This window comes from Halichoerus grypus, chromosome 12 (genome assembly GCF_964656455.1).
Source record: "Halichoerus grypus chromosome 12, mHalGry1.hap1.1, whole genome shotgun sequence".
Classification (NCBI taxonomy): Eukaryota; Metazoa; Chordata; class Mammalia; order Carnivora; family Phocidae; genus Halichoerus; species Halichoerus grypus.
Genome location: NC_135723.1, coordinates 104,868,739 through 104,895,073, shown reverse-complemented (window position 1 = coordinate 104,895,073; position 26,335 = coordinate 104,868,739). Strand labels below are relative to the sequence as shown.

At 43.5% G+C, this 26,335-nt stretch overlaps 1 protein-coding gene across 4 annotated transcripts in view; it reads right to left on the bottom strand.

Annotated features, from left to right (window-relative positions):
• Window positions 1-26,335, bottom strand: part of UBE3C (ubiquitin protein ligase E3C) — a 121,153-nt gene that overhangs the window by 40,262 nt on the left and 54,556 nt on the right. For all 4 annotated transcript variants that reach the window (XM_036068701.2, XM_078059807.1, XM_078059808.1 and 1 more), the window contains exons 12-18: window positions 24,340-24,497; window positions 23,954-24,186; window positions 15,453-15,557; window positions 13,386-13,473; window positions 12,255-12,352; window positions 11,015-11,147; window positions 5,530-5,777 (exon numbers count right to left, since the gene is read on the bottom strand). In XM_036068701.2, the coding sequence (XP_035924594.2) occupies window positions 5,530-5,777; window positions 11,015-11,147; window positions 12,255-12,352; window positions 13,386-13,473; window positions 15,453-15,557; window positions 23,954-24,186; window positions 24,340-24,497 (1,063 nt within the window). The remainder of the gene's footprint in view (window positions 1-5,529; window positions 5,778-11,014; window positions 11,148-12,254; window positions 12,353-13,385; window positions 13,474-15,452; window positions 15,558-23,953; window positions 24,187-24,339; window positions 24,498-26,335) is intronic.

The following is a 26,335-nucleotide window of genomic DNA, read 5'->3' as shown; positions in this document are numbered from 1 at the left end:
ACAGCGTGCCGTGTATTCCAGGAGATATTCGACACTTTACTGTCAAATAGCCTTCGTGTTACATGACTTTGCCCAACTGTGGGCTAATGTGAGCGCCCTGAGCACACTTAAAGTGGGCTGGGCTACACTGTGATGTTTGCTAGGTTAGGTGTGTGAAATGCATTTTCAACATCTCATATTTTCAATTGACGATGGGTTTTTATCGGGATGTAACCCCATCCTAAGTCAGGGAAGGTCGGTACACAAATGTTCATAGCAGCATTATTCATAATAGCCAAAGGGTGGGAACACCCAAATGTCCATTGATGGATGAATGCATAAACAAAATGTCTTATATCCACACAATGGAATACCATTCAGCTATAAAGAAGAAGTTCTGACACATGCTACGATGTTGAGGAACCCTGAAAACATTCTGTTAAGTCAAAGAAACCAGTCACAAAAGGCCATGAATTGTTTCTATGAAATGTCCGGAACAGACAAATCCACAGAGACGGTAGATGAGTGGCGGCCTAGGGCTGGCAGGGCTGGGCTGGAGGGGAACAGCTGCTGATGTGCAAAGAGTTCTCCTGTCCAGGATGATGCAACCGTCCTGAAACTAAACAGCGGTGATGGCTGCACACCTCCGTGAACATGTTAAAAACCACCGAACGGTACACTTTAAAAGGCTGAATTTTATGGAATGTGAATTATATTTCAAAAAAGCTGTTATCTATCAATCTATTCATTTATTTTTTTAAAAGTCAGAGCATGATCTGCTTTGCAGACACTGATTTGTACGCTGCTTCTCAAATGGGCAACTCCAAGGTGAACAATGGCAGGTCTGTTTCATAGGTACAGAGAACAGAGCTACAAATCTGATCTGTAAGAAATTTTACTATACAGCTGAAAATGATGATAGTTCTGATTAATTCTCACAGAAAACAATGACAATAGCAACATTAACTCCTTAATTACTTACTTAAGGATGATACTCATTAATCACAATTCCTACATACTGAGTCCATGAATAGCACGCATTCCATTTACCCCTTGGCTTGACGTCAATGTAGTGGGCACCACTGTGTCGCTCACGGTCCCCACCCTCCCAACCTCATAGCAGGGGGTCACTGTTCACCTCTTGACCTTGATACACTTCCTTCCCTTCTAACACCCCGTCTTCTTTGATCTTCCTCCCACACGGCCACTCCCCGCAGTCTCTCTGGATGCCAAAGCACCAAGGGCCGACTCCTCAGGCTGGCTTTCATCCTTCCATCAGCCAGGCTCCCACGCCTTCTGACCTTCCTTACTCACCCAGTCCACACAGAGACCACCCCTGCCCACCTTCCTTGCTCAGGACACCTGAAGCCAACGCCTCCATCTGGTCTTCAGAGCTGCTCCACACTGTAGTCACCAGCCACCAAACCGATCGAGACCTACGTCGTGCACGTGAATCCCTGAACCAGCCCCGTGCCGGCTAGACGCCAGGCCACGCAGACAGTTCTCGTGGAGCATGGCAGCTCGCCAGTCCCTGGCTGTGTCTTCCCAGCTTGCTAAGCCATCCCTCTCACCTGGCTCTTTATCGACATTTTACCTGCACAAAGCTACCCTATCTTTGAAAACCAACCCACCCATTCTTTTCTGGAACATGTTCTTTGGGGATCTTCTCTCCTTCCCTTCAGAGTGAAGCCTTCTGAAAAGGTCACCAACACTCTTTTCTGCTCTTGTACCTTTGTTCTTCTTCACCCCCCAGCAAACTCATTTTTATCAAACCACTCCACTAAAAACATCACCGGGGACAACCCCACACCCATCAGCTGATGGATGGACAACGAATGTGGCTGTCACAGAAGGAGCACGATTTGCCAATACCAGAGCGAAGTGCTGACACAGCCCATACCTCTGGTGACCCTTGGACACATGACGCCAGGTGAAGGAAGCCAGTCACCAAAGGCCACGTAGGTCTGGTGCGATTATACGAAACGTCCAGAACAGGACACTCTATGGAGACTAAAGGTAAGTTAGCGCTTGCCTAGGGTCTGGGAAGGGGAAAGGAGAGCTGTTAACAGACACAGGAGATGAATGTTCCAAATGTGTTGGTGGTGACAGCTGCACAACTCTGACTACACTGGAACTACTGAACCGTACACTTGAAAAACATTCATTCATTCATTCACTCAAGTGATCTCTACGCCCAACGTGGGGCTCAAACTCATGACCCCAAGATCAAGGGTTGCACGCTCCACCGACTAAGCCAGTCAGGCGCCCTGAATCGCACATCAAGTGGGCAAACTGCAGGTATGTGAACCATCTCTCAATAAAGCAGTTCTAAGAAAACGCGCCAGGGAAATAAAGACTTGCGGACACATCCCGTGGTCACTCTTCAGTCCCCGCTGACCTCACAGGCCAGTGTCCCAGACCCTTAACTCTTTAATTCTTGAGTCTCACCCTCTAAAATCCATTCGCCCCATGTTGTCTCCTTACAAATGTAGGAAGTCTCAGCCATTGCTCAAAACAATGATTTTCAATGACCCACAGGATGGAGACCATGCGACACAAAGGTTCTTTATGATTTGTCTGTTGGCTTAGCCCTACAGCAGAGTCAGCAAACTGTCCTGGAAAGGGCCCCAGAGCATAGGCTTTATTTGGGCTTTGTTCAACTGTCGCTGTAGGGAAAGCAACCAGACAATGTAAATGATGATACCTGCTGGAATTCTAACTTTTTTTTTTTTTAACTACAAAGAATAGGAGGCCAAAGGCTGTAGCTCGCTGCCCTCAGTTCCAGAGTGTCACCTTCAGTCATACCTTTGACCTGCAGAAGCTGCACCAGTTATGATTCTTGTGTTATAATCCAAACTGTCCCTCAAAGCTTTGGACAGTAAATATTGAGTATCAGGCATTCCTAACCCACTCTTAAACAGGGGAAACCAAAATGCATTCCCAGACTATCCAAAAACCCTAATGAACTTCCTCCAAATACCATGGAAAACATTTAACTCCTATAACAATACATCAACGATTCTTTTTAAAAGATTTTATTTACTTATTTGAGAGACAGAGAGAGAGAGAAGCAGACTCCCTGCTGAGTGGAGAACCCAACGTGGGGCTCGATCCCAGGACGCTGAGATCACGACCTGAGCCGAGGGCAGACACTCAATCGACTGAGCCACCCAGGCGTCCTTATTTAATAATAATCTTATTACTGGATATGCTGTGACCCTTTACAGATCCAGGTATGTTCCATCTCTATTCTATGCTGCGCGGTAGACCCCCAGTAATGAAAACAAGGACGATACCTTCTGAACTGGAGCTGGTGGCTGGCGGGAGCCCCCGTGAGGAGCCAGCATCGCTGGTGGGGAGGACAGAAAGGTGTGCATCCTTCAGATGAGGCGGGCCAGCAGGGAACCACTGGCCCTGAGCCCTGCGCTCCCTCCAGCTCTCCCCTCAGCTCTCGGGCTGTTTTATCAGGCTTCTGATTCAGAAGGTGGGTCTGGGGTAAACCCGGGTCACTGTCACTAGAGTGACTACTGGTTAGCAAGAGTCTGAATACTTGGGGATCCTGGCACGCTGCCCCACATGCATCAGGTTTTCTCTACCCCAGAGTTATGATGAGTGGAGTGAATCATTCAAAGAAAAATCATGAATCAACTTTTCATTTCCCAGGGAAATGACCTGGATGATTTCCCACCTCATTTAGAACAGTTTATTTTTTTATTTTTTAAAGATTTTATTTATTTATTTGAGAGAGAGAGAATGAGAGACAGAGAGCATGAGAGGCAGAGGGAGAGGGAGAAGCAGACTCCCCGCTGAGCAGGAAGCCCGATGCGAGACTTGATCCCGGGACTCCAGGATCATGACCTGAGCCGAAGGCAGTCGCTTAACCAACTGAGCCACCCAGGCGCCCTAGAATAGTTTAGACCTAAGTCTCACTTACTGATGTTATTGGGATATTTACCAGCTGCATCCTGCTAGGATTGGCAACTGCTGACGTGGAATTCAAGTATAAAGACGCAAACAAAATAAAATGAAGTAACCCAGAAATACAACCCTGCACATAAATATTCCCTCATTTAAAAATGTTAGTAATCAATTAAAAAGAAAAAAACCACTAAATCTCTTTTTTGGACTGCATTTGACCCATAGGGAAGCAGTCAGCCACCCCTGATTTAAATGGAGTCTCCCGGCCTGGGCCTGCTGTTCCCCGCCTGTCCTACAAAGTTCACACGCTGACGTCCTAACCCCCCCCCCCCCCCCCCCCCCCCCCCCCCCGTGCAATGGCATTAGGAGGTGGGGCCTCTGGGAGGTGATTAGGTCAGGAGGGTGGATCCCTCAGGAATGTGATCGGCGTCCTTATCAAAGCGACCCCAGAGAGAAGGGCCCCCAGCAAGTGAGACCACGTGGCATCCTGACCAGGAACTTCCAGCCTCTGCAACTGTGAGGAACAAAGGTCTGTGATTGATAAGCCGCCCGGTCTGTGGGATTCTGTTATGGCCGCCTGAAGGGGCTACAACAGGCTAGGACTGATCTAGTTTATCAGTTTCACCACTAAATAGGACGCTTCCACGAGGCTACACACACCATTCATCAATTTTTTCCTTTCATTTATAGGAGTTTGTGTAGCTGGTCAGCAGGGGTGTAGCATTCTGGTTACTAGAACATTTCTTTCTTTTTTTTTTTTTTAAAGATTTTATTTATTTATTTGAGAGAGAGAGCACAAGAGGGGGGAGCAGGAGAGGGAGAAGCAGACTCCCTGCTGAGCAGGGAGCCCGATGCAGGACTCAATCCCCGGACTCCAGGATCATGACCTGAGCCGAAGGCAGTCGCTTAACCAACTGAGCCACCCAGGCGCCCTACTAGAACATTTCTATCATGTCATCCTTTTTTTTTTTTTTTTTAAAGATTTTATTTACTTATTTGAGATAGAGAGAGAGTGAGCAGAGAGAGCCTGAGCAGGGGGAGCAGAGGGAGAGGGAGAAGCAGACCCCCCGCCGAGCAGGGAGCCCGACACGGGGCTCAATCCCGGGGCTCCGGAATCATGACCTGAGCCGAAGGCAGACGCTTCGTGGACTGAGCCACCCGGGCGCCCCGATCACGTCATCCTTAATGGCCGTTTCTCCTAGAGTTTGCATACAACATACAGAACACTTAGCCCACACCCAACAACTACGGTCTTCCACCCTGTAGCACTTTACACGTTTACAGAACCTTAAAAGAACCACTTGAACACTATGGACAAGAGCAACGGGGAGACTGACAGTATTTCCAGGGTGCACACTGATGGCAAGAGACATCTACCCAGAGACTTCGACAAACAGGGTTTTATAATATATGTCCCCCAGGTTTCCCAAATGATTTATGTGTGTGACTACTGTGCATGCAACGTGTAACAATGAAGTATTAGTTATTATGTAAAAGAATACTGTTCAGGGTTCACCAAAATTACTTCAGCAATTCTGAATAAACATCTTCAATGACCCAGAGCAACCACACAGAAAGGAAGAACTTCAACATCCTGTGTCTGAGGTCCATGTCCATATAAAGTTACTTTACCTTTCCAAGCATCCTGCCCAGGAAGTAGTAGTGTCTGGCGAAGGAATCTCCCACGAGCATCTGAGCGGCCGGGCTGGGGTATAGGAGCCCCTCATTAGTGGTCTTGAAGAACCCCTGGTTGGGGTTAAATCCTGACTTGAGCAGCTCATTCAGAAACTCTCTGAAAATCCCACCACCGTCGATGCCGGCTTCGTCCAGGCCATGGGCATTGAGTAAGTGCACACGGATCCGCTTTTTCAAATCAGGCTCTGTGAAAGCAAGGGGGTTAACAGGGGAGGAGAGAGGATTTTAAAAGAAGGCAATAAAATAAGCTGGTATTACAGGAAGTTTTGGGAAGGGAAGCAAGAATATTAGAGATATTTTAATGCAGGACTCAAAAAAAAAAAAAAATCAATGAGAGTAAAAACAGATGATGAGACGGACCCGTATTTTCCCCAAAGCTGACAATGGGAGAAAGAGAGAAAGAAGTTCACGTATCACACATGGAGGTGAGGGGAGACAGAGCGCTCAGGAGAGAATTAAGTTACCCCTCATATTCTAAAGGACATGACACTCTAAAGTACTCTAAACTACGAGGAGAGGAGGGAGGGAATTAAGCACATAAGAATACAAGGGGAACAGAAATTGTTACCAGGAAAGGCAAAAAACAAATGAATAAAGGAGACATTGGTGCCACAACAATAGAGAGTCTTGGAAAGAGGTGAACAATGCAGGAGAGTCAGAACCCAGAGTCTCCATTTTCATTTCAAAGTGTTATCTGGCTGAAAAAGGTCAAGTCTCTTTGGTTATACTGTGCCACAAAGATAAAAACACAAAAAAATTTGCAAAGTTGCTTAATTATGCCTGACATCTTAGAAAAACGTCCGGCCAGGTCCTCAAGAGGACAGTGTGGCTGGGCTGACTCCCCTATAGTGATACAACAGACCCCAAATACAAGCCAATGACAGGGATTCTGCCAAAAGTCGAAACCAGGTGGTCTTCACTGGACAGGCTCTCTCAAGGTGCAGGTTTGAGAAAGTAACTGGCACGTCCTTCCTCCTTTCCCCCCTGCGTCCTGGGGTGCTCTGCATCTCAGCGGGCGGGCAGGGGTGGAGGGGCGGGCCGCTGGGCGAGCGTGGTGGGTGCAGAGCGGCTTGGCCCAGGTGGGCACGTGGCACCAGTGCTCCGGGGCTCTCATGAGCGGCTGCCATCTTCCAGGCTTCCTGTGCGGCCACCCCAAACCTCCCGAGGGACAGGGCACCTCGAGAAAGCACTCCAGAAAGGGGCTCAGCAGAATGCATGTTTGCCAGGGCCTCCACCACGGCGGTGGGCGGGCGTCAGTGCTTCCGAAGTCACAGAACCCGGCCGGGACTATTCTAGAACATGGCTCACACAGGGCCAGGACGATTTACTGTATGCACTGAGATCTACACCACTGTGCCCAGCAGTACAGACCTCGTCTTCCGCCGAGCCGGCAGGGGGGAGGACAGAGGCTGTGCCGGGTGAGCTCCGTGCGGACGCCCACATCTCCCGCAGCAGTAAGGCAAACAGACCTAAACCACCTGGTTTCAGCTTGCTCTTGTACTTTGTAAAGGAGTAACGACCACTGAGTATTTGCCCCGAGCTAGAAATTACCTGGAATTTTACACACATTACTTCAAGTCCTTTAACAACTTTCTGGGTTAACAATTACCCCCATTCTGGAGGGGCTACATGGGTGAAGGGATGGAGGAGGGCACCTGCTGTGATGAGCACTGGGTGTTGGGTGGAGGTGCTGAGTCAATACATTCTACTGAAGCAAGCATTGCACTGGGTATTAACAAACTAGAATTTAAATAAAAACTTGAAAAAGAGAAAAAAAAAAAGAATTATCCTCATTCTGCAGTGAGAAAACCAAGTAAAAGGAAGGCTGAGTTACGTATCTGAAGACCTGCAGCTAACACTGTAAAGGGGGTGCTGTAATTTAAAGACAGGTCTATTACCTACAAAGCAGAGGCTTTTATACCAAACCGTATTCTCTTCTATTTTTAAAATTTAACTATAGTTACATGAAGAACATGCTTTTTACTGATTAGACTCCATGAATATGTTATTTGCATGTATTTTGATTAATAGGATTACAAAATACGTTCAATCTCAAGATCTAGGTAAAATGCCAAGAGAAATCTAAGCGGATAATTATAGATGCAACATAAAAATACAGTGGATATTTCTCACCTTTACATATTCCTCTTAATACCCAGTTTTAAGGATGAACTTTAAGCATTTGTTGTATGTATTATTTCTCAAACTGATGGTCAGCAGGTAGCAGATTCCGTAAAAATTCTAAGTGTACAATGCTGTGAGTGGGAACCACTCCACTACGGCCCACGCTTCCCACCCTCATTCCACCTGCGGCACCAGCAAGGAGAGCGCGAGTGCGTCATTATCTTTTGCAGACTCAGTGGGCAGTCACAGAAGTCACCCCTCTAATTTGGCTAGAATTGAGATTCTGTGTTCCCTGAAGCTCATTTCTGTGAATGGTAATACACAATAGCATAATAATATTTTCAGAATCAAATCTAGCCTGAGATACCTTGCCACTACTTGTTTCTAAGGACAAATTTAAAATATCTACTTATAGGGGCGCCTGGGTGGCTCAGTCGTTAAGCGTCTGCCTTCGGCTCAGGTCCTGATCCCAGGGTCCTGGGATCGAGCCCCACATCGGGCTCCCTGCTCAGCGGGAAGCCTGCTTCTCCCTCTCCCACTCCCCCTGCTTGTGTTCCCTCTCTCACTGTGTCTCTCTCTGTCAAATAAATAAATTCTTAAAAAAATAAAAAAAATAAAAAAATAAAATAAAATAAAATAAAATATCTACTTATATACTAAGGTTTCAGTGGGGAGGGGGGGACCTAAGTAAAATGTTACTTTTATTTTACCCTATTATAGTTTGTTCTTCAGGAAAACAATGTCATAAATCCTGCCCGTTAAATGAAACAAAATAAAACCCACTCACACACAAAAGCACAGACACGCGAGGCTCTCAGGAACCGACTGCAGTACAGTCCAGAGCCAGCTCTAGCGGATTCTCATCCAAGCTAACGGATGATGACATCAAGAGCTACAGCAGTCCTGACAGTAACTGTGATCACTTCGCCCCGGTCTCACACTGGGGCGGGGCGGGGCAATGAGAGCTCCTGGAAGCCCGGGGCTGGGGCTGGGGCTGGGGCTGGGGCTGGGGCACCTGCTGGGCTCCCCACCTCTCTGAGCTCCAGCAGCCAGCTTGACCATCCACGGGGCCAACACCCACACTCCAGAAAACTGGTCTGAGGGAAACGGCTGGCTCAGTCTCGGAGGTGTGAGTTCAAGCCCCACACTGGGTGTGGAGATTATATAAATAAATAAAATTTTAAATAAAAGAGAGAGGAAGAAAACCGTCCTGAGAAGACATGAATACGAGATGATGAGTGTCCATAAAGGCCAGATGCGCTGTGAGGACGAGACGGCACGTGGAGCAGTCGTATTAACTGATTATGTGTAAACGATCAGTTAACACAGCACCTCACACCAATTTGCCAGAAGTAAATGCAACATTCTGAGATGATATTTAATTTTACTACTCTCCCTAGCAAAATAGCAATTTTAACACATGGCTTAAAAAAGTCATGTTAATAAGGCCTGAATTAGAGACTATTTGCAGAGATGTAAAGCATTATAACATACATATTAGGAAAGGATTTCTCCAACTCCCTTAAATTCAATGCAAATATCAGCACGCCCTGGGGAGTTAGGGTGTGATCAACTTCTGAGTAACTTTAAGTTTAAGGATTCATTAGGAAATTTGGGGCTTGTTATAATTGGACAGTAATGTCTTCACATATTCTTTTTTTTTTTTTTTAAGATTTTATTTATTTGACAGAGAGACAGCGAGAGAGGGAACACAAGCAGGGGGAGTGGGAGAGGGAGAAGCAGGCTTCCCACTGAGCAGGGAGCCCGATGCGGGGCTCAATCCCAGGACCCTGGGACCATGACCTGAGCCGGAGGCAGATGCTTAACGACTGAGCCACCCAGGCGCCCCTGGACAGTAACGTCTTTAAAAATCATCTACATGAAATAGTTTTAAAGTTAATTTAAAATTGCTGATACACACTCTCCTTCTGGGCTGAGGAGCTCATCCCAACTCTGGCGCGTGCAGGAAGCAAGCCTGAACCATGTGTGCGCACGGTCGGCGGTCACTGCTCCCTCTCCTAAATCCCACGGCTTTATAAAACCCTCTGGCATCAACCCCCCTCCATTCCACTCTCAACACTTCTGAGTTGATGGCACATTTACCATCTTGTCTATCGACTGAGTCTTCCCCAGGTTCAAGCACAAACCCAACACCTACTGAGCACCAGCTAGTTGAAGGGGACAATGGACGAGGACCCTGTCCCGCAGCGTGCGGGGACACAACGCAACAGCTGCACCAGCTGATTCATGGGGACCGGATCCCCATGGAGGGAGGCCCAGTTCGTTTCCAAAAGTACGTTGGGCTGGAAGTCAGAGTACCAGATTTTTGCCTGGTTCACAGAGAAGATTTAAAACGTGCTATGCTGGGCAAGAGTACGCTGGTGCAGTGGAGAGTGCACAGCCACAGGTCAGGACTGGGCTGGTGGTGTCTGCAGCCCCGATTCCATGACAAAACCACATCATGTGAACATCAAACCCTCGCACACAAACCCTGGGACAGAGAAGGGGCCAGTGACTGATGCTCGCCGCCCTCCGTTATTCCCACAGTATAGCACAATCAGCTCTTTAAGAAAAAAATGACTTGAAGTTTTGCTCCCCTGGAAGAGGCAACTGTTCATTTCTGACACCCTCCCATCACCTCCTAAAGCTGTGCTCCAGATCCTGCCAAGCTTCCATTGTTAATTCCCTGCATTGATCGAGCCCCAATTTCATGCAGTATCATGGATACCATCCTCTGAAGTTAAAATTATTAATATATAAATGATAACACTACACATTTAACACTGGGTGTCAAATAGTCACATGAGACAAAACAGGTTGCTGAGCCCTAAATGCGATCCAAATCACTGTTTCAGCGTGACTCGCTCCGGTCACTGATGCACATGTCTGTCTGTAGAGGGGTCTGGACTGCAGTGGGGTTTCTTCTGATATGTTAAATATGGCTTAGAGTTTAGAATATATACATAAATAGATTATCATAATACCATAATACAGAATGTCGATGGCTGCCCATCAACATTTTCAGAATTAAAAGTTGTCAACTACATTTTAGACGCAGACATTTGTGAGTGGAGTTTCTTGCCTTAAAAAAAAAATCAGTATTTGAAAGGCTCCTGTTGGGATAATTATTTGTCAATGTTAATTGATAATATACATCTACCAAATCTGACATAGTCCATTCCACTGTTAAAAAGTCATTACAGAACAAGATGACGGACACTAATGTTTTAAGACTACCTTTTTCTAAAATAATCCCTCGCCTCCCCTGCCACATGCAGACACACAGAATCATATATACCATTTTCTGGGGAAAGTTTGTCATAAGCATCTTCGTAAATATAATTTCTTCTTATTGTGACATTAATTCCATCCAGAAATGGACCATCTCCTTGAACTTCTTGCTTATCTGCATAAATCAACCTCTGAAAGATCTAACAAACAGGGGAAGTTGTCAGGTTATCTGAAGAAACAGACTTCTTGTTAGAAATATAAGCAACTAAAGGAAAAACTGCTAAATAAATCTTAACTTTTCTATGTCCATAAATCCTGAAGCAAATTTTCAAAGGCAAGGTATCAAATGTGGACTTTATGCCTTCTCAGTAAATGCGTAATATTTATGTATTTGTAATATTGCCCCTTTCCTCCATTTCATAACAAATTTTGTAACAAATTTTAAAAATCCCATGCTGTAGTATATTTTCAGTATTTTCTTTTGCAAACCCTTTAGAAAATCCCAGGTGGTAAAGAAAAAAGAATAGCTTTGTAAAGCTGTATATTAGTATTAGTAAGAAAATCTCCCTAAACAATAAAATTCAAGTAATTTTTTTTGATGCTAAAAATCCAGTAGAGGGAGCTCAGGAACTATGTAATGTCAGTTACATCTGTGCCCGGTGCCGATGGGTCTTAACAAAGAAACACCAATAGCTTTAAAAGAAACTCACTCTTTTGCTCATCCTATAAAGAAAGTGAGCAGGACTAAAATTACCCTCTCGAAGCCATTACTTAAGAATAGAGCCTAGTAGTTTTTAGAAATTTGCTAAGTTGGTGAACACAAACAAAACATTTTAAATCTCAAAACAGATAAATGTAAACAAAGTTTTGTACACTCATCAAAAATCACCAGGCAGGAATTTAAGATACCTGCCCATCACTCTTTTATAAAGTAGTATTTGCAATAAATAACCTCAACATAATATACAGAAGCGTATCTTTTAAAAAAAATTTGCATTTTCAAAAACAATGCAAGATTTACTAGACAAAAAGACCTTCTACTCCCATTGTAAGAAGACAATGGTGTGATAGGCATTTAAACTACAGTTACAACTAAGGGAAAAAAATCTTTCAAGTCTATACAGAGGTATTTGGTTGGACTAAGCTTTTATAAATCACTGTCAACTGTTACAGTCTAGTGAGAAAAATAACAATTATATAACCAGCTAGGCACTAAGCAACTTCAGAGCTTTTGGCGTTGGTGTTAATTCTTTCACACTGAAATGATGTAGTACGCGGTCAATCTCTAAAGACACCAAAGTGCACACCTTGACTCGCTCCTCGAACGGAACCACGAAGGGCAGCTCTGTCAGGATGGCCAGCTGTCTCTCCTCGGACACAGACAGAGGCGGGGACTCCAAACCCACTGCAAAACAGGGGAACGCCTCCGTGAGGTTCTGCGCACACGTGACCTCACTTCACCGCACTTCGCAGACACGGTGTTTTACTAACTGAAGGTCCGTGGTGACCCCGCATCCAGCGTGTCCCAACAGCACTTGCTCACTTTCTGTTTCTGGTAATTCTTTCGGTATTTCAAACTTTTTCATACTTATATTTGTTACGGTGATTTGTGATCAGTGATTACCAGTCACTGAAAACTCAGACGATGGTCAGCGTCTCTTAGCTGAAAGTATTTTTAATGAAGGTACGTATGTACGCAATGCTACTGCATGCTTAACTTTTTTTTTTTTTAAGTAGGCTCCACGCCCAGCACAGAGCCCAATATAGGGCCTGAACACGTGACCTGAGATCAAGACCGGAGCCGAGATTAAGAGTCAGACGCTTAACCGACTGAGCCACCCGGGTGCCCCTGCACACTAACTTTTACATGCACTAGAAAACCAAAAACTTCGTTTGACTCATTTTGGGACATGCACTTTATTGCGGTGGTCTGGAGCCAAACCTGCCATGTCTCAGAGGTATGCCTGGACTTTTCCTTTCCAGACTCACAAGGCTACACACTATATGGTTCCATTTAAAGACATTCTGGAAAAGGCAAAGCTATCAGGACGAAAGACAAGTCAGTAGTTGCCAGGGGCTCTGGTGGGGAAAGGGGCTACCTACAAAGGCGCATCAGATAATTTGCGGAGTGATGAATCTTTTCTATATGGTTGATCACGGAGGCAGATGTTTACCAAAAATCACAGAACACTAGGGGCACCTGGGTGGCTCAGTCGGTTGAGCCTCCGACTCTTGATTTCGCCTCAGGTCATGGTCGTGGGGATCAAGCCCCGTGTTGGGCTTAAGATTCTCTCTCTCCCTCTGCCCCTCCCCCCCACTAAAAAAGTTAAAAAAAAATCTCAGAACAGTACATCAAAAAGAGTGGATTTCCCAGTATGTCAACGAGAGCCCATGACCCTGGGCTGAAGGAGAAACGTGCCAGGCCACAGAGAACTCACCATCCAGGCTCGACTGCAGGGGGCCGATTCTCCCCATCCGCCGGAACCTCCACACGTGTCTGGAAGCTGGGACGTAGAGCTGGGTGACCTGTGGGGCCAGCAACTTGGCTTAGTACCTCCTCGTGCCCCGGCACGAGCTCTTACTGGCCACATGTGAACTACATGGATGTTGTGCGTACATTACACGCTGCCAGGTCCTGCTCTTTGACCTCATGTCCTCTTCATGCATTCTCTCCTTGGTCGGCTGCCCGTTTACACTTTCACACTGTAACTGTTTTCCCTAATACATCCCAAGGAAATCTTACTTGTTCTCTTTAATGCTGTGTAATATCTGCATCTAGTAAACTGTCATAATATGATCACTTACAAATGAAAACACATCACACTTAAAGAATTAACAATTTCTTCTTATTACTAAATATTCAGTGTCTCCTAATTCTAAACACTTAATTTGTCTGCATCAGTACCCCAGGAGGGCTGGGGTCCGTGGACATTCTGTTCAGCCCGAGGCTCTGCCTGCTCCCTCAGCCCTGGCTGTGGCCCCGGTCAGCTGTCCAGCAATGTTGCCGACCATTGGATTTTGCTAGCTGCGTCCCCTCGGTGTTCACGTGGGCTTCTAGGCCCTCCGTTTCCCTATAAATGTGCAATTACACCTAGAGGTGTCATCACATCCAGCTTGGACTTTTGGCCAGAACATTTCACAGGCAGCGTGTTCTCTCAAGAGGCACGTGTCTGGTTGCTGAGGTCAGCCATGAGATCAAGAACTTGTGCCAAAACAGGAATCAATTATGCCACCAGACGCAGTTTGGCTCAGCTGCCATTTTTCCATAGCTGAGCCTTCTGGAGTCAAGCAGCAGCACAGTGATCGACCCCCATCCGCGGGGGCCTCCAGCCCGGTCTCGGCAGGTCCCCGTGGGGTCTGTACCCCAGGGCACCGCCTAGACTGCTTACTCATCACAGCCTGCAGACTGTGGGACCCTGGTTCATGCACTATTAGCTACTTGTACACCGAGAAGGCTCTCCCATCACCACTACTTGCTTAGCCTGAGGTACATAAAGTTCATAAAAGAAAGGCAGGCTCAGGGCATGATTACTTCTTTTTTCCAAGCCAGTCTCAAAATCAGGTGGTTCCTCTGCATCCCACAAGATGGCCAATCAAGTTCTTTTTTGTATATTTACGAACTTGCAGATTTAAGGCTACTTGAGGTTCAGTTCGCTGCACCTAGTCTGGACGGTCGGAGCCGCCCATGGCTCCCGTGCTCTCCAGTAACAGAACGCCCCATCGTACCAAAGGCTGTTTCCTTTGGGTGGTAAGTGTTGTTCAGAGGCCCCCCGCCCCCCAGGGTCTCGCTACAGGACGTCCACCACTATAGGACGGGGCATGGTGTCTCGGCCTCACCAGCGGGCACAGCTAGAAGCCACCCGCTTCAAGATTCGTGCAGACACAGTATCTGAACCTGGCGTAAAACACCGCTGCTCTCTTTTCTTGAATGTTTCTATGGTCTTGTTTCTTCTACACCCTCCACTCTCTGCCCTGATCCCCAAGATTTTGAAATGAATACAATCATGCCTTTTTCTGACAAGAATGAAAATTCTTATTCGTCAAAAATTCACATAGTTCATGATCTTTGTTAAATTTCTAAAAATATTTATACGATTGAATCTACTTTAGATCTAGATCTCAGTAATATTCAAATTTGTCTCTGTTCATTTAGCAAATCAAGGACATATTCAATCTCCTTTAAGTGCTAAATACACATTGATAATTATGACACCAATAAAAGCAAAATCTCTTGCAATCCCAACAAAGAGCCACGAGGCTCCAATATAATTTGTAGTTAAAGGAGAAAATTAGGTTTAATAATAAACTCAGGATGTATGTTTTAAGTCAATGATACTGTTATATATTCTATGACCTAAGAATTAATAAAAAAGCTTACTGTTAATATTTAGTTACATAATAAGTAATAAATGAAACAATTTAAAAGAACTTATCCTTCTCCCCAGAAAGACAAAAGCTGAAAAAATATGTTTAACAAAACATATTAGGAAGATTTTTCAGTAAACCTTATCTGCTTTAATATCTTCTTGTTCTGACAGCCAGTGGTTTGGAGGACAGAAATTTCTCCTTGTGTCTCTGGCCTTCAGCATTTTCACCAGATTGGTGATCACCTGCAGAGGAAGCACAGGGCTAAGTCACGGAACAAGCTCAGGAACGACCCCGGCACAAAGGAAGCAAGAGCACCAGCCCGCAGAGGACGGGGCGCGCTCCCCGCCACAGGCCTGAGTGCGCAGGGGCCTGGCCGCAAAGCCTGCCCTAGGCCACCGCAGATCAGGCCACAGAGAAGTACCTCATCCTGTGGTCACAAGAATGAATTTCAAGTACAAAGCAGTTAGCCACGTGCCAACGAAGGGAGGAAAATTATCAGGAAGATGTTAAAGGCGGACTACAAAGAAGGTAGTAATGAAGTTTTCAAACACAAATTTGGAAATGTATTAGCTCGTGTGAGCTATAATGCAGGACATCTCCAAATATACGGCAATTTTGTAAAAATTTTTCCTACAGTAATAGCATTTCATATTTTTCTGAAAAGACACTCTATCAAGAGCACTGAGGGGAAAATAGTGTCCTGGATGGATCTCTGACACCTGTCAAAAAAAGAAAAACAATTCCAGTATTTTCCTTATGTAAGTCTCTGGAGTCAGGCCTACCCTCACCGTAATTCTACACAGACTCAGTCTAACTTCTTTCATAAAGCTTCCCCACACCAGCACAGCTGAACCGTTTCGTTACTGCTTTTGCAATGAGCATTAGTCCCTCCCTGGCTACGCAGGAAGCTCCCGATGCAGAAACTCCCTACTAACTACCTGGAAACCCAGTAGGTATTTGATGATTGACTTAGGATCAATAATTAATTGTAAATTTAAAAATACATGATTAAAGAGAACTGATGGCACTGCCTATTTAAAAAAGACCCGATGATGGGACACCTGGGTGGCTCAGTCCTTTGAGCGTCCAACCTTGGATTTTGGCTCAGGTCAGGATCTCAGGGTCGTGGAATTGAGCCCCACAGTGGCCTCTGCACTCGGCGTGGAATCCGCTTGAGATTTTCTCTCTCCCTCTGCCCCTCCCCCCGCTCATGCACATGCTCGGTCTCTCAAAATAAATAAATAAAATCTTTAAAAAAGAAATTAAACAATAAAAAAGACCTGATGTTTTATATTAAATACAAATGTACTTTGTGATAAACCAACATAAAATTGTAAATCCAAAGTCTTAAACCTTTACAAACAGGATTTCATCACACAACTACTATGTAATTAAAGTAAGACTATGATGATGTTTTCTGAAAAAGTCAGCCAGGCCTCTATACACACTGCCTCTAATCAAGTAAAATATAATCTGGATAAGGAATTAGGATAAAATATAACTTGGGTAAGGAATAAAATTAGGATAATGCAATAAATTTCCACCAAATATACCCACAAGACAAACAAGATTGCATAATTTTAATTGTTAATAGAGATTTACCTTTAAAATTTCACAATTCGGCATCTATATACGATAGAAGTACAAACGTTTCTTTTATGACATGCAAATCCTGGTATTCAGGGATACCAAAAATTCTGTGTTCAACAAAAATGTGTGGGAAAAGGCCCTTGGCTGACACCTTAGACTACTAGAATGTGGACACACCACTTGGATGAGATGCCCACGGACAGAGGAAAGAGTAATGCTCGAGCAGTTTGGCCACACGGACAAAACTACATCAGTACAAACGTCTCAAGATCTAGAACACAGCTTTCTGACTGATGGATATTTCTTACCAAGTGAGCTGTAGAAAGCCTGTCCTAATACTAAGTAATACCCTTTTTGAATCAGCAGAAATGAGCTCAGGTTAACTCGCAGTTGGTTATCCTCACCTCTTGACACCCTGTTGTGCTCGCTCAGGGGTTTATGGGTTTATGATTACGGATTTCAAGTGCATCTGAGGTAGATTAAGAACAGCCTAGTTTGGGGTTCTATCTGGTTAACTTTACGGTCGTAACAAAGTATGGTCACTGACCTAATGCACTTACATCTCTGCTACGTGTGTGATCCTGTCTGGGACGAGTCCAGGTCAGTGCACACGGAGCACACCAAAGAAACATTTGCTCTTCCAACAGCAGAGACTGAGGCACCATCGTCTTGTATGAAGAGTATCACAGCCCATCTTTCCTCTTTCATAACCAGCTATACTAGTATTTTAAATAAGCTCACACTGAACAGATACTGGGCTGAAATTTACACATAATACACAACTCTTAACAAAAGACATGCTTTCTGACCAATATGTGCACGTATTGATTTAACTGCACCCATTCACTTACGGCTCACGCACATAGTCCCACTGGATGCTGACATCCTCGGGGACTGGCTTTCCCCACCGCACAGTGGGGGACACTCAGCTTTGCTGAAGGTGAGAGACTTGCTCCAGGGCTTGCCGAGGGGTAGGGCCAGGGCTGCCTAACTCCAGAATAAAACCTTTTATCCGCCTCCTGGCAGTCATCTCTTTTCAACCTGTGGTTATGAGGTCATTTATTTTCTACAGGTCACAAATATTAAACTATCTATGAAGCAATTAATGCCATAACTTACTTTCTTCTTTTAAATTACGGTGAAATTAAACAATAAAAAGTTTCAATACCTTTCTTACCTTCACATTTTAAGTATAAAAAAAGAAGTAATCACATATTACTTATAAATGTCCTGGTATCAGTGACCTTCTTTAAAAAAAAAAAAGGGAGGGAGGGAGGAAGAAGTGGGAGGCACAAAGTGACAGGGGCCTCAGGAGGTGTGTCAAGGATGAGCTGTCCAGACAGAGTCACTGTGAAAAAGCAGGTCTTACAAAGTTAGACTTGACAGCAAGCCAACCTTGAAGATGAGTCCTGGACAGGATTACAAGAGAAAATAAAGGATACCTCACTAAATTTTAATTTCAAAAAAATATCAAATAATTTTTTAGTATAAATATACTGCAAATACCGCTTTTAAAAAAATGTAAATATATCCAAAATATTGCATAGGACATATTTTTATCTAAAAAAAGCATTTGTTATTTATCTGAAATTAAAATTTAACTGGGTGACACATTTTTATTTGCTAAATCTGGCAATACTAGCCCTGGACCAATGCCCAAAAAATTCTTTTAGAAATGTCAAATCCCATGTCTTAAATTCAACTAAAAACACTTTCCTCCTTCATTTAAACTAGTTCTCTTCTAAGTTTTAAAGAAAAATGCAAATTTTAAGAAACCGTGAAAATTTCGCAGAATCCATTTGTTTGTTTTAAAGATTTATTTATTTATTTGAGAGAGAGAGAGAGACAGCGAGAGGGAACACAAGCAGGAGTAGCGGGAGAGGGAGAAGCAGGCTCCCCGCTGAGCAGGGAGCCCGATGCGGGGCTCGATCCCAGGACCCTGGGATCATGACCTGAGCCGAAGGCAGACACCCAACAACTGAGCCACCCAGGCACCCCGCGCAGAGTCCATTTGTGATGTCAAAACACTTTTGATCATATCCCCTTTCTTTGCACCCATTTTCAGGATCACACACTCAACTTCTACACAGATACTTAGTACTGAGAAGGAAAATATATGGAGGTAACCACTAAAATTACAGAAACTGACTAAAGATTGTAAAAGGTAAGGAAAACCGGGGTCACAATTTTGAACTGGATCAACAGATAGGCAGTGTTGAGATCTGAAGGCAGTCTTTCTTTCAGTCAATTTTATTAAATTTTCTGGCACAGATAAGCCTACTAAAGAAGACTGTTCCAAAACTGAAGGAATTTTAGATTTAAACAAGACCTAAGTCATGGATAAGTCCAGTTTTGCAAACTGAGATCCAAGGTTATAAACATCTGCCCAAGTAACCTCTTTGTGCAGTGAGGCCTACGGCTCCTCACCCCTCCCTGCATCCTGAAACCTCCTACTGATGAAGGCCATGCAGGGGCACCAGCACCGGCGAATTTAATTCCATTCATTTGAGGTGAAACCATTCAACTGTTTGTACTGTTCCCCAGGAGATCCTGATACGTATGCAGTTACTCGAGAACTAGCGTGTTAAGAAATATGAAGATAAAACAGTAAACAAGCAGACACTGGAATAACTAGGTGTACCGAGCTCAATATACAGTTTCAACAGACTTCAATAGTTATAAATAGAACCTATTACATTTATTTGGTGTTTAACTCTAGTCCCCCACATCATGTGCTTCCATGCTAGATCTAAACCTTAGACTATATACACGCTCAATAACTCAAAAAATTATTTAAGTAAACATTCGGAAACACATGCAACTGCTATACATGTTCTATTATTTACCATCTGAATTAAGAATAGGTGATAGTTGTAAACAGGCTCCCTGAATCCAATGTTAAAAGGATCAAGTAGGTGACTGCTTAGAAACATAGAGACCACTCATAAAAACCACCCTCGACAGCTGTCCCAGGTCAAGACGGCAAGTTAACAGGCACTGTTTCACAGGACCCCGTATGTTTCTGAGTGCACTGGTTACAACGATGACACGAAATCCTAGCGACTCGAGATGTGCTTACGCACACATATGGCTTCATCATATACATAATCAGCACTGTATGTACACTAAATGGCTGAAGGCCACTAAGTACAGTCTCACATTTCTGAATGGAGATTCTTGACACTCAGTTAAATTATTGTAACCCAAAAAAAGTACATATAGTCCAAATTGTGAAAGCCAACTGCAAGACTAAAATTACATTTAATATAAAATAATCATCTCTTTTTTTTAAATGCCTACTTCTTATTTTTTTTTTAAAGATTTTATTTGACAGAGAGAGACACAGCAAGAGAGGGAACACAAGCAGGGGGAGTGGGAGAGGGAGAAGCAGGCTCCCCGCTGAGCAGGGAGCCCGATGCGGGGCTCGATCCCAGGACCCCGGGATCATGACCTGAGCTGAAGGCAGATGCTCAACGACTGAGCCACCCAGGCGCCCCTAATAATCTCTTTTTATCTTAAATCGTGTATGTAAAATATGGTAAGTAAAATCAAACATCTTAGGTAATTCTTCAAGAAGTTCAATACAAAGTACAGGATATAGCACATAATCTATGGGTACTTAAGTGTGGTGAATGTACAATGTGGTAAATGTAAATCCTCTAAGAATTTTTTACACATCTGAGTTCATAATGAAGAATATATAGAAATGAAATACGAGAAACACCAATAAAGCACCAGCTCCAAGAGCATCATCTCGTAGACCAGAATGACCGTTTTCCTAGAGTAAATGAAAAGTTTTGAGTGACCTCAGCAGTTGTTTTTCCGTCTTATGTGCGCTAATGGTACTGATCTCGTTTATCTCAATGTGATTAGCTGAATGTTTGTCTTTTTCACCACGTAAAAGTGCTGAGAGAGCAAGGGCTGGGCCAACACCACTCATGATTCGCCAGCGTGGGGTGGAATCAGCGTTCCCGGGATAAAGCCCGGGTGTTCAAGGAACTGGCGAGAGCAATGCCCGAATCCACAGAGGCCGTGAAGCGTCTGAGGCAGGCTACCCACGTCAAAGGTGAACCAAGTTTTATAAAGCCCTTAGTTACTACTTGTGAAAATTGGTGTATTTTTAAAGACAACAGGATTCTCCAGGATGTTTAAAACACTACAAAAATATTTCTTAAAGTACCCATTTTATTTAGTAGTCAGAAACAAAAACCTTCAAAGACGGAAAAGGGCACGAGGCAGCTCTACGAGAACAAAGGGTGTACTGTTCCGCTGAACACGCTACCTAATGGTGGCATGGGAGGGTTACGTTAGGGTGTGGTTGTTTTAATTTTCACTTTTTAAAAAATTCTTTCTGGAACTGAAAAATGAAATTAGCCACTGAGAAAGTGAACATCACTCACAACACAGACCTCTCTCTCCCCATACAGACATGTGCAGATGAGAAAGGCATGAAGAGTCTCCTTCTTGCTCCCCGATGCACCTTGTTCCTTGCAGGTGACTCCTATTTAGGCTGACAGCTGCACACAAAGGCATATCAAACAGGACTTCCTATCTCCTCATAGGGCTAAAGTAATTATAGCTATAAATTACACTTCAAGAGGAGTTTATAAATTTGATAAATGCATAAACTGTTTTAGCAGTGTCAATGCAGGGCTTAGCAACTGACCTCAATTCTTATAGTGACAAAGAAAGATGACTCTATCCACTTAAAATTCTATGTTCTGTGACCAGCCAACAGAGCCTCTCACAGAAATTAGTTTGAAAGGACCATCATAAGACTGAAAAATGAAAATGGTTGGCGGTTGAAGGAGTCAGGTCTCATCATTTGCAATTCTGTCAAAATCAGTGGAAGGCAGGAAATCATTGGCGAAATGCTGTTACCTTCTTCGGTTGATTCTACCTTGAGTTCCTCAACACAAATGTGGCACTAAAATACACAAAAAATGCTAACATTCTATTTAGTACTTTTCGGAGGGGGATGTAGAGCAGCTGAGTCCAAGGGCCAGCTCTATCCGTGCCACCCCCCCAAGCTGCGGGACCTCATCTGTAAAATGGAGTAAGAACTGCACGTTCCTGGCAGAGTTACTGTGTTCAATGACTCAGGATACGTAAAGCTCTTACAATACTGTCTGGGACACAGGAACCACTGAGGGGGATTCTTTTTATCTCGTATTAGAGATAATTTTTTCTTAAAAGAAAAACAGCAGCTGAACCATTCTCTACAACACAAAGACTATGCCTTGATTCTTCATTATTTTTAGGGCTCAGCTTACCATCAGGTAGCATCAAAAAGTTTGTTTTTGTTTCTTTACCCCCCAAAAAACAGGAATCCTGTTCAAAAAATTGTCTTCAAACAATTCTGTCCTAAACTCAGAAAGTCTTTGTAACAACTCAATTTCAAACCTAAAACAATCCCATTACCTAAAACGTTGACCTTCTCCTTAATTCCTAAAACCTTCAATCCTTAATCAAGTGGTAATGAGTCATTTTGAGGCATAAGAAAACATCCACTAGAAAATTTTCATTTAATGCTTAAGTAAAATAAAATAGGGCCAGGGGACAATACCTTCTGTAGCATTATTAAATCCTGAGATTTCTAGGTCCTAAAGATAAGCCTGGCATATGAAAATTATGAAATTCTCAATAGGTGCTATAAAATAAGAGATTATCTGATACTGTACACAAAACCCGATATCCTACATAATGGAAAGCTTTATTAACAAAGATCCCAGAGTTTAATTAAATACTTGAAGAAAAACACATATGCTACCACAATACACATATCCAGACAAGTTTACCTAAGAATTATAAGTTTGAAATAGGTTAGCTGGTTTATTTTTAACTTAAAAAGTTGCAAAATTGTCAATCTTTAAGAATGGATATATTAAGGGTTCAACATGTGCCCTTTAAAGTTTACTTGGGAATATAGAGATAGGTAATTAAAATAAATTGTGCAAACATATATTACATCAATCTGCACAAATTATAAATTCAATGATGCATTAGTACTGTGTTCAGTGCAATCAAAACATTATCAGTTACTCTCACAGCTACTAATGCTCATGCTCATAAGTGAAATGTGTTGTAAAATCAGGCAGAATGGGCTGGATAGAGACTATCGTGCACTCGTCGGATGAATAAGCAGTCCTTAATTAGCCCATCAGGTTAAGTGCAAGCATTAATGGGCCTTTCCTAAAGTCTAGCTTGACATCTTTCTCCAAACATGGCCAAGAAGAAAGTTCCATTAGCAATATTAATACAAGCTTAGTTGATCATTTTCATTCAATTAACTTCTTTCAATTAAATAGATAGCTTGACAAAAGCAGTGATAAAAGACCTGAAGGGACAGCTGATGACTCGAACTGCACATTAGTGTGCGAGGGGTCGCGGGTATTAAACGGACTGTAAATCCAGCATTCAATTTGGAAAATGCACTTCTTCTGCTCTCACTCCTTTAATGAGCGATTTTAGCTGACTAGATGTGTTTGCTGCAGAAATTTCATGGCAAGTCAAGCACCCTTTTTCTTTTCTTTTTTTCTACCCCACAGTTACAGTCTCAGCGGTGGTGACTTCCTGCCAGCGCTCCAGCCACAGTAACTCAGAACTTCTCTTTCTGCATGGTTAAAAGTGAAGATATTTTAAAATAATTTATATGCAACTTGCATTACATTAATGACCTTATCCCCCACCTTTGCTAATCAATTTCTGAAAAAATTAAAAAAATAAAATCTGTAAGAGATCGTTTAGTGAAAAATGAAAATATTTAAAAATTTTATTTATAATTCATTTTGTCTAAGTACTTAGAGCAACTTATAAAAGATGCATGTAACAATGTAAAAACAAGGGTTTCAAGGAAGGCAAAAGTAAAATGAAAATGAACTTTTCTTCATTTAAAAAAATTTTGCAAATTAAAAATTATGCGTAAAACAAACCTGTACTTCTATTCTTATGAGTCAAGTCAGAACACATTTGTACATTATTTGACCTCAGTAAACACACACACACACACACACACACACACACACACAAAACCCCATATACTCTATACCTTAAATAACTGAATCCATCGTTTCTGTTCCATCTGTATACATTGTTGCATTTCAGAATTAGTTGTAACTCCAATACTTTGAAATGCTGTAATATATTCTTCTCGAACTTCTGGTTTTGTTTCTGGATAAGCCAACTTGATGATCCCTAGGCAGGCGTCTCGAAGGCAGCGAGACAACATTATCAGCTCTTCAAGAGTAAAAGGCATCATTGATGATTGTCTTTGACCTACAACTGGAAAACATAATCCAATATTCTATCATACTTGGGTTTTGTTGTTTTTTTTTTCATTTCTTAACACATTAAAAGGCTTAAGAGGCTTAAAACCTCTCTAGCACCCGTGAAAACAGATAGGCCATGAAGCCAGCAAAAAAACAAAACTCTTACCTTCTATGGGATCTCCAAAGAATTCATTGTCATGTATGGAAATTAGCGAGTGACTGAAGAGAGAGCTAAACAGGTAAAAGAGAGGGATGATCCGACTGGAGTCTTCCAAAGACATCGGAGAACCCCTAGAGATCACCTGGAGCAGCGGCACCATAGACCTTGAAATGGCAGAAAAAAATGATTTTAAGGTTAGTTTTGATTTGGGAATGAATTATTATGACATCAGACAAACATAATCAGGGAAAATAACATTCGTATTAGCAATCAAACTACTTAAAGGGAAGGTAAAGTCCTTCTAACAATATGGGTTCATAAACAGCTCAAGTTAGAAAGCAGGACACCAAGCCAGCGCTCTTTCCTAGTGTTCCTGCCACCACGATCACCCGGACGAAAGCAGTCACTGAGCGTGCGCCGGTGGTCCCCAGACAGAGGGTTATAGTAAGTAATGCCACTTTTATGTGGAAGGCCACCCCCTCACCCCCCTCTCTACTTAACATATTTAACAAAGTATCATGCTGGTCTCATGAAAAATTTATCCAGCTACTTACATTTAGGAACATTCAAAACTGTTGAGTGTTGAACCTTGATAAAACCTTCAGGAATAGTTTCCCCTCTTGTATACTGGGCCTTGTTTCTATTAGCCACATTTTTTACCAGCTCCTGTTACCGCTCCCACTTTTACCAGGAGTCCTGAGACATCCTAGAATAGCTCTAAAAAGTAGGGCCATCTTTAGAGAGCCCTGTCGTCTCTCTCACGTGTTAAGAGCTGTGAGCTGTTAAATTTACTTCTCCCACCTAGAATCTGTTCCCCTTCTCCCTTGGTTAAATGTGGTTCCTTGTCTTGTTGAACATTCAGTAACCAGAGGTTCACCTGTAAGCTCTTTCGAATCTATAAAGCCCCCTGGTCCCCTACAGCATTTCCTATCCGTCCTGAGCTAGCAAATGTTGTAGGCAAGATCACTCTCTGATCTTCATACCTTCAATATCTATTTCTACAAAACCACAGATATAGATTAGATGCGCTATGACCGGGAGTAAGGACCCACAAATTATCAACTGGTTGCCCACCATTGCCAAAAGTTATGTGAGAGAGCAAGGCAGAAGTTAAAGCCAGGCAAATGTCCTTTTATTCCTAGTGTGGCTTTGGTGGGCGGGCCTGAGCCACCTGGAGCTTTAGACCTCAATGGGGCCCACTTCAGGGGAGAGCACTGCCACCAACAGGGCTGTGAGGACAGGGACCCAGATGTGTAGCCTGAACTCGGCTGTCATGCAGAAGAAACGTACTCTGACCATCTTTCTACGCATCCCGATCCTGAACGTGCGTGCCCTTACTGCCCTGTGCCGCCCCAGCACTTACACGAGCGGAGTGGAGCAATGGATGAAAGTGTTCTGTCCAAAATAAAAACGCAGTGAGGGCATATAACAAGGGACAAAGTACAACTGTCCTACGTCATGGCCAAAGCCAGGACGACAGAAAAAGGCTCTTTATGTTAGGATAAAAGAGGCATGGGGGCTCCCTTTGAACTGGCGAGTCTTGAGAGGGCAGGAGCCCTCCTCTACCTCCTGAGTTATTCCCCACCAAGCCTAGCACCGGGCCAGTCACCCAATAAAATTGTGTTGACATACAGAAGAACAGTTTAATGTCATGTTTCACTGATAGTAGTAAAAATGGTCTGTATCTCTTGGTTCCCTCGCAGAACCACACAAACAATAGAGGAGAGTGATGAGCGAATGCTATTCAGGGGACACGGTCCAGGTCGAGTTACAGAAGAGTGGCAAGCCAGCCTCCTGCTGTCACCTGTCACCAGCCCTGGTACTCAACCATCACCAGCAGTTAGGCACATACGTGTCCAGTGTTCAACGCTCTCACACTGGGGTTCCCTAAGACACGATGAGGCCGTTATTCAGCCTTAGCTTATTGTTTCTCTTTAACCCCCATAAGGTAAACAAAAGGAATGAATCATTTTCATTTAAATGACAGAAAATGTCATTTAAA